This window comes from Antrostomus carolinensis, unplaced genomic scaffold, assembly GCF_000700745.2.
Source record: "Antrostomus carolinensis isolate BGI_N321 unplaced genomic scaffold, ASM70074v2 scaffold9077, whole genome shotgun sequence".
Classification (NCBI taxonomy): domain Eukaryota; kingdom Metazoa; phylum Chordata; class Aves; order Caprimulgiformes; family Caprimulgidae; genus Antrostomus; species Antrostomus carolinensis.
Genome location: NW_010326587.1, coordinates 1,039 through 10,047, shown reverse-complemented (window position 1 = coordinate 10,047; position 9,009 = coordinate 1,039). Strand labels below are relative to the sequence as shown.

The window sequence follows — 9,009 nt, the reverse complement described above, 5'->3', positions numbered from 1 at the left end:
TTCCCTAAAAACATTTACTCTGATCATTCTAAACTTAACACATTCACTCAGACTGTCTTGAAGTTTTTTGTGCCTCTAGTGAAGATTATCTGTGGTTGCTTTTAGCAACCTGAGCTCAAGAGGCATCACTTCCCTCTTTTATCAGCTAAGAGATTTCATAAGTATTCAAAATGTGCTTCTCTCGCACCTGGGGCTCTGTTATCTCTGTAATCTCAGGTTATCACAAGATAAAATTTCTTCTCTGGAAGTGAAGTATGGGCCCCCTCAGGAACTCAGTGCAAACTCTTTAGCTGCAAATCAGAAGCTGCTATGTGGCAGGTCAGTAAAACTGAAGACAGTCTGAACTGTTGATTTCTGAAAAATACAGTCTGCATTTGCTCATATTCTAAAATTAAGTTCCCTTTCAGAAGTTTTGCCTGGAGCAGATATTTTCATTGAAAAACAATAATTTTAAGTCTTCTGGAAAACCACATCCAAGCTTTGGATTTGCATTCTAAAAGAAAATTAATCTCAATTGAAAAAGATGTGATGGAAACTCCATGAAATTTTTGATATATTTATAGTGGCAGGTCATAATTTTTCACTTTGCACTTCAACAATGGAGAGTAGAATACAATTGCAGGAAAGTAACTCAGTATGGGCTTAGTGCACAAAAGAATGTGCATGTCTGAGTTAACCATATTGCTGTGAAAGCCTAAGTCCGGTTCTCAGTTGCTGTTTAACTCTGCAGGTTTTAAAGTTTTAGGGATATTAATGTAGTTCTTTAACACCTTCTCAATGTGTTAAGGAATGCAGAGTTTTGATAATTCTAATTCACCCTCTAAGCCCCAAATACTGCCTGAACTCTGAACAGGAGCACATATTTCTCCATCTTGTTTGGGGTGTTTGGAGAGCAAACCTGTATTGGGTGAGGCTTCTCACAAATTGTAAAGCAGTGACAGTCAAGCTCTAGTACAGCAATTATGATAATACAGTGAAATAGACTTGGTTCCTTTCTGTCCCGCAGGCTTAATGAATCCTCACTGTAGTCCCTAGAACAACTTTCAAATTAGTTAAACCTGAAATGCAAGATTCTTCTTGCTGCTTAGTTTGATGCCCCTAACTGTCAGAAAGGTATGGAGGCAGAAGTTGTCATTTAAGTTGCTTCTTCAGCAATTAGATATTTAAATCTCCATGCATAAACACACGTGTACTGATTTAGGCTGTTGTGCTTTTGCATTTTGGCAATCTTGAATTTAATGCTACAACATTGTATTTGCAGTGCTGTGAAATGAATAAATCCTGCCTGGCTTTTACCATGGTTTTCAATAATTATGGACTTATTATATTTAGTGGAAAAAGCATCTTAGAGTGTTTTTTCAAATGTTTGAATGAGCATAGAGTAACTGGATGCATCAGGCACACATCTGTTCCTTTCTTGGCACACATCCTTGTTCCTATGTAGCAGTGTTCTGTGAGCTCTGTCAGTATGTAACATAGGTACACAAAGGATGATGATGAATTGGAAAGAGCAAACATACTGAAGAGCATTCAATCCAAGAGCCAGGGTGAGGATTAATTAAAGGCACATCCTAGTTGTGAAAGAGGGAATTCCAGGGGTAAACAGGTGAAGCATGTGAACCACGGAGACACTTGAAAAGCAGGCTGAGTTTGTGCCCAAGACATGGGAGCACTAAAATTGTTTCAGATGCTTCAGGCACTTCAGTATCAAGTATTCAAGTATCTCAGAATCCAAAAAATAATGTTTAAAAGACTCTTCTGGGGTAACAGTACTGTGTAGGAATCAGGTTTGTACTACTGTAACTTCTATAATTGGTTCTTCCTTTTGTCCTCTGAAAATATGTTACTTTTGGCCTTTATAAAAAGATAATATGATATTTAGCCTGGTGTTTCTCTACTGGTTTCAGTAGATAAATTTGCCTGTCACTTTATAAGGAATAAGACTACAAAGTAGTATTTTAAATAAATAATTTTTTTCTGGTAGTAGTTTGGAAAGAAGCTAGTAGCTGTCCTTAAAATGACCACAGTTCAGTGTAGCTTAAGAACAAATGCTGAAATTTAGGACTATGACAGCCAATTTGACTATTAATGTGTTGTAATTAAGTGCCTTGATTCTATTTTAATAGTTATAATTGTGTAATTGTTTAATTCTAGAACCCCCAGGATGGATTCAGTCGTTTGAAGCGGTGGATTATGATTGGTGACCATCATCAGTTGCCACCAGTCATTAAAAACATGGCTTTTCAAAAATACTCCAACATGGAGCAGTCCCTTTTTACACGGTTTGTTCGTGTTGGAGTGCCAACTGTTGATTTGGATGCACAAGGAAGAGCAAGGGCAAGGTGAGGCAGAGAAAATGGCATCTCTAGCTTGTCAGAAACTACCACGTTAAAAATTGGAAGGGCACACGTAGTATTGGAAACCTTTTTCTGTTGTTAGGGCAAAAGTTTGCAAAACTTTAATTTAGTTGTTTTATTCCATTTGTTTCAGCTTATACTATGAAGTCAGATTTTACTTTGGTGATAGGCAATCCATTTTACTTTCTTTTTTTTATATATAACAGTAGTTTGCTACTGTATTACTTTAATGAAAATGCTATTTCAAGGAATTTTAATAGTTTTAAGTGTTTGTGTATTCGTACTGCTGAGACTTCTTTGCAGAAGCTTCATTTTCTAAACTAATATATTTAATATAGTCTAGGCTAAATAAAGATTTGCTTTATTTGGCCTTGAATATATCATATTTCACTTATGGTCTGCAGAAGGGTACTTTTATTGTAGTATTTCAGCAGAGCTTCAGCTTTGACTGCTGGGAGACAACCAGGCTGTCCACACAAGAGCATAATACCTTTTTTCATATTAAAAGAGATACTGCTTCCCTGTAGTAAGATAACTTTTTATCCATGTGTTTGCCATTTCATTGTGATTATTTAGATGTCAGATTTATTTATTGTGTAAAGTGCATGATTGTGGTGTCATATTAACAAGGAAAAATAAAACCAAAGAAGATAAAATGACTCCATATAAAATCTTGCTACTTTAAGTTTAGTTTTAAATCCTAATTTTTTTAGGCATAAAGTGGAATGAATAATGCGAAGGGGATCATCAGCTTTTTTGTGTAAGAAATGTTGGGGGTGATAGAATATTATTTTCTAGTCATATGAATAAGTTACTTTCAATATGATTTTTAAAAGGCAAATTATATCTGAGTATGATGATAAATCAAGTTTATTTTGCCATCTACTAGTTTGCAACATCTCAGAGAATTTCTTAAGAGATAAGAGAGCAGAAGAATTCCTTCACTTTGCAAGCAATTTCTTGATCAAGGATTGTTTTCATACCTTCCTACACTTTGTCTTGTATTTTCTGATCATAGGTAGCTTCTCCTGATCATAGGTAGCTTCTCCATAAACTATCTACTACTTTATCTGGTCTGGATACTGTTCTGCATTTCTGACTGTAGCATTTTTCTTATATTACCATCACTCTAAATATCAGATATGATTCAGAATTGTGTAGATTTTGAGTGCTTCCCTTCACATCACATGTTAATACATTGTAATACACAAGAAAATAAATTTATTTTTGCACTAAGAGGCTTTACAGCAGATAATGCAGAAAATCCTTTTTCCCTTACACCTTCCTTTTTGTAAAGAAGTATTTATGTTCCTTAAGTTTTGTTCCCCATGAAAATTCTTACTAGTTTTCTTGGCAAAATTTGTTCCCTTCAATGTAGAACCGATTAACAGGCTTAAGGGTGAGTATGCTGCAGTGGGCTTTCTAAAAAGAAGTGAAATCTGAAGTTTTCTGTGAGAAAGGACCAAACAGAATAAAAACTTACAGTAATTGCTGGAGAGCTTGAAGAAGTGTGTTAATTTATATATGTACAGGCTATCCAGCAATATTATCTTTTTCACTGAAAACCTACAGAAGCATTCATCCCCAATGTGAGGGGTTGTGTGCATCTGAACTATTTTGAATGAGTTCAAGAACCCGCTTTAACCACTTGGTGTTTGTCTCTGTGTGTTTTTGAACAGTTTATGTAACCTCTACAACTGGCGTTACAAGAATCTGGGTAACCTGCCTCACGTGCAGCTTCTGCCGGAGTTCAGAACAGCCAATGCTGGGTTTTTGTACGACTTCCAGCTTATAAATGTAGAAGACTTCAATGGTGTGGGAGAGTCTGAACCCAATCCTTATTTCTATCAGGTAAGAGAAATATTACATATATACATTATTTAATCTAGATATGGCTTATTAGATCTGCAGTGAAGACAGATAATCAAAATAACAACAAACCGATGTTTAATTCATGTTCTCAGATAATTTTCATGTGTATGCATGATTTCTTTTCTCCTTTTAACGAGTTTTGAATGTTGAAAATAATAATGTATTATGTTGTGCTTTTTGCTTAGAATGAATGACTTTGTTTGATATCTGTGTTATCTCAATGTTATGAGAGGGATGAGATTTGGTGTATAATTTGTTATGAAACACTGTTTTGACCTGTGACAAATTAAAGTCTGTTGTAATTCAGCTGTACTGCCATGATAGTGAAATAAACAGTAGCATTTCCTCTGTACATGAAGGATCAAAGTTTGCTCTGTGGCACATATTTGAGTTTGAAGAGTCACTGTATTCATTTGATCTGTGTGTAAGAACACTAAAAATCCCATTAATAAAAGAATGAAACAGTACTGCAAGAAATATACATAAGAGGCAGAGAGACATTGAGGCTGAAGTAAATTGCCATTAAAAACCCTAGCCTTGGAATTTCTCAACTCATTTTTCAAATTAAGCCATCAACAAAAGCCTCCATCTATTTCTCTTAAATATAGGAAAACCTTTTACACCTGTAATGAGATACTTATATTTTCTTGTTTTAAAAATAGTGATGAAACAAACTCTGGTGCCTAAATCACCAGTTTGGGTTTTGGAAAAGAGATAGAAGCTGGAGCTGTGAGCAAGTTAATTAATTTAATTCAAACATGGAATTAAAACTTTATATTTTGCTTAGTATTATGGAAAGCAAACAATATACTTTAAGGTGATAATATTCATGGTCGTTTTTCCCTGTGGACATCATTGAGAGTTATATTAATCTATTTTTTTTTTTTAAAGGCATAAAGATATTCCTAAGTTTTGTGTCGGTGGTTCTCACTTTTGGATAGAGGACAGAGTTGTTTGGAGAGGAGAATTTTGTTTAATTTTGTTTTTAAGCTGTAACACTAACATACAAGTAGTAAAAAGTTGTCCTGTGGAACAAGAACAACTAAAATTAGTGCCTTAAAAATGGGATTCTGTTGAGAATCTGAGTGAACAGTGCTTTAGACTGCTCCTTGGCCAAAAAAGACTGAGAACACCCATGCAAGGACACAGAACTCCTTTATCATGACAACTCCTTTTAATACTTCCTACAGCTTGTGGGGTTTTTTTTTTTGTGATCTTGAGGGTTGAGAGATACCAGCAGAGTATGTTGTTTTGCATGGCTTTTCATGAGACAACAGATTGACACCATGTGTTCTTTCTCTTTGTGAATTCAGGCATTTCTTTCCAGACTTAAAGAGGATTAAAATTTGTAGAACAGCTTTACACCCACAGGTGTTTAATATTAATGTCTGGCAACTGCATTTTCCAAGTAATGCAGAGCCCACTTAATAAAAAAAAAAAATAAATGATGCTGGTATGTCCAGCCTAGTCAAACATATGCCAAGTGGGGATAAGATTCCCAGTATAAATAGAGCAGGAATAAATGTCAGCAATTGAGAACAACTTTTTAACTGAAAGGTAATTTTTGTTGATGGAAAATGGATTTAAACAGGCTATGAATAACTTCAGTCTGGATATAGAACAAAAATTCCTATAGCCATAAGAGTGATGCTTTGGGACAGACATTATTTATTATCATTAATAGCACAGGAAAAAAGGTGCAAAATACAAAATAACAGCTGGTCATTTGAAATTGAATAGGTATGGCCTCAGTAGAAATAGCTGGATTTGATAATCTAGAAGTCTGTTTCCTAATTAATAACTGAAAAGTGTTGAGTTATTCTAGTTCAACTCATTCTTGCTTTCAGCTTACTGGAGAGTGAGTTATTGCAACTTTTTTGCATGCTTATTTGAAACCTGTTATATTGGCACTAAGTATTTTTTAAACCTGTATTTAAATACAGGTATCTGTAGATTATCAGCTTCTAGTACTTTTTAACAAATAATAATTCCAGTTTTACATAACAGGTGTTTTTTTTAGCATGTGACCTTTAAGAAGGAAAAAATTAAATATTATATTGGTTGAGTTCTGTAATAATACAGTTAAAGTAGTGGTTTCTTTGGGCAGCTATAGGGATGGAAATGCATTTAGATACAAATGTGTAAATATTTCATAATCCATAAATATAAATTAAAAGTTCTAACATTTAATTATTATTATATTTAAGAACTATTATATATTTAGAATTAAAACTTGTTGAAATAAAACTCGGAGCTTCTGAGTAAATATTGGAAAGAGTCAATCAATGACAAGCAATAATATTGATGTAGATATTTTCAGCAGTTCTCTGAAGAGGAATCAGTAGGTTATTAAACCTACTTGAGGTTCTTTTGGTCTTTCAAAATGGCTTTTATTAAGTGAGCAAATAAATGTCTATGTAGAGACATTTCAGCACTGAGGTTTTTGTCTAAATACATAATAATGACACAGGTGTTATTCTTTACAACCTTACAAACCGAGTAACCTCTTTTTTATTTTCTTTTATTTTTCTCATCTTTTTGAAACTCAAGAATCTTGGGGAAGCAGAGTATGTTGTGGCACTTTTCATGTATATGTGCCTGCTTGGTTATCCTGCAGACAAGATAAGTATCCTGACAACTTACAATGGACAGAAACACCTGATCCGAGATGTCATTAATCAGCGGTGTGGCAATAATCCACTGATTGGACGGCCAAACAAGGTGACTTTGAAAATATATCAGTCATTGCAGAGGTTCTGGTCTGGTTGATTTTAAATTGTCATGTTATGGAACAGACTAATTTAATAGATTCACAGCTTTTTGTTCAAGTATTCCCTGGTTAACTACACATTTGTTAACCTACAGTCTATGGAATTTCAGAGTAGTGCCTTCATTTCTGCCTTTTTGTAATTCAACACACAAACAAACCAAAGGCAGTGAAGTTGGAAAGGCTGCAGGCTACATGGGGCAGAATAACTCTTTTCTTTGTTTTTTATTTTGTCCTTAAAAAAAATAAACCCAACCATAAATCCCCACACCTTTAGGAAGGTCCACTCAGAGTGGAAATGATTTGATAAAATGTATAATGATGAATCTGATGAAACAGTTAAAAAACATGGGTATAAAAGTCTGGTGCTAATTTGGCAGGTTAAAACTCTGTATTATAAAACCGATGGCTTTCCATAATCTTTTGGTATTAGCACCCCACTGTTAGCTGTCTGAATTGAATAAAAATGTGAAAGAAATGATATAGAGTCAGACAAAAGTGCCTCCCAACATCTCCCAAGAAGAACAGGCTGATGATTTTTGGTTAGAGGCCAACTAAAACAGAGTTAAAGCATTTCATTTTCCCATTTACTGGAATCTCAGTCCAAAGTTGATGTTGAAATTTTGGTATCATATTTTAATTGAAGTGGCAAAGATTAAACTAATGGAGGTTTTGTTTTTGCTTTGTTTTGTTTTTCATTCTCTAGGTTACAACTGTGGACAGGTTTCAAGGTCAACAAAATGATTATATTCTCCTTTCCCTAGTGCGTACCAAAGCTGTAGGCCACCTTAGGTATGTCAGAAGATACTCTTGCAGTGTCATTAAACTGCATGTTTTCTGTATCAGAAAGATGTTTATAGTACATTATACAAAAATGTTAAATTATTTGAGTATGTAATAGAAATTAAGTTTAAAGCTGTAGTTCAGACCTACTTCCTTTTATAACTGTGGTGCCCTCTTCATAACTACTTTACCCTTTAGTAATGGTTCTTATTCTGTAATTAGCTTGTATTACTACAGATAGGCTGAACTTGGTTTCACCCTGGTAGAACAATAGGAATGTAATGCTTGGTGAACAAATGCAGGCTTAAATTTTCTTATAGATTCTTTCCTGTGAGCGAGCTTTTTATTTGTTTTGTATCAGAAGTGTTTGATCACTGCATAAGTTGCATTATGATGTGTAGTTTAAAATGTTTGTACTTCGGTTTTTCGGTTGGGGTGGAGGAAGAGTTGTCTCTTCAGCAGTATTTAGATGAGTTATCAAACTCATGTTTACTCATTCAGGGATGCAGAAATGCTGTTGTGGTTTGTTCTCAATGTAAATCTTTACTTCTGAGGTCTAGGAAGATAATAAAGGGTGATTTTTCATATCATTATCAGTCCAGTGAATGCTCTTTTATATAATGGTTCTAGGATGTGGTAGTTATTGAAACAGTGTGTAAGGAAAAAAACTTAAGACAAAATAGTATTTTAGCAGATGATTTCTATTTCCTTTAATGAAGACTTCTGTATACTTCTAGTTATTTTTATTGCACCCATGTCATCAGTGAAAAGAACATGACTGATTTTGTTTGTTTTCTGAAGGGATGTCCGACGATTGGTTGTTGCCATGTCAAGAGCCAGGCTTGGCCTTTATATCTTTGCAAGGGTATCGCTGTTTCAGAACTGTTTTGAGCTAACTCCAGCTTTCAGCCAACTCACAGCTCGACCACTTCACCTCCATATTGTTCCCACAGAACGTTTTCCAACGGCAAGACAGGTAGGAACAGCTGCTCTGAATTTTGCTGTCTCTAATGGGTGTGTGTTTGCCCACTTCTTTTTAGTGGGCTGTAAGAGGTGGGACCCTCTGCTCCGCTAAACCACTGCCTCTTGGGTAATTATGTCCCTAGAGTTAACTTTTATCATGATACACACTAGCTGGTTTTAACTGATTTTTCCACAGAACTTAGTTGTCAGTGTAACTGTTGCATCTGTTTTTCTTAAGTTCTGCCTGTGTAAGTGATTCAATATTTT

The 9,009-nt window shown here is 34.8% G+C and overlaps 1 protein-coding gene across 1 annotated transcript in view; it reads left to right on the top strand.

Annotated features, from left to right (window-relative positions):
* The window catches only part of AQR (aquarius intron-binding spliceosomal factor), a gene marked incomplete at both ends in the record, with an annotated part of 45,603 nt that extends 36,848 nt beyond the window's left edge, over positions 1–8,755 (top strand). The window contains 5 exons of the mRNA XM_010171621.1: positions 2,155–2,342; positions 4,037–4,208; positions 6,780–6,950; positions 7,703–7,788; positions 8,581–8,755. Coding sequence (XP_010169923.1) covers positions 2,155–2,342; positions 4,037–4,208; positions 6,780–6,950; positions 7,703–7,788; positions 8,581–8,755 — 792 coding nt within the window. The remainder of the gene's footprint in view (positions 1–2,154; positions 2,343–4,036; positions 4,209–6,779; positions 6,951–7,702; positions 7,789–8,580) is intronic.
* Positions 8,756–9,009: the final 254 nt, after the last annotated feature.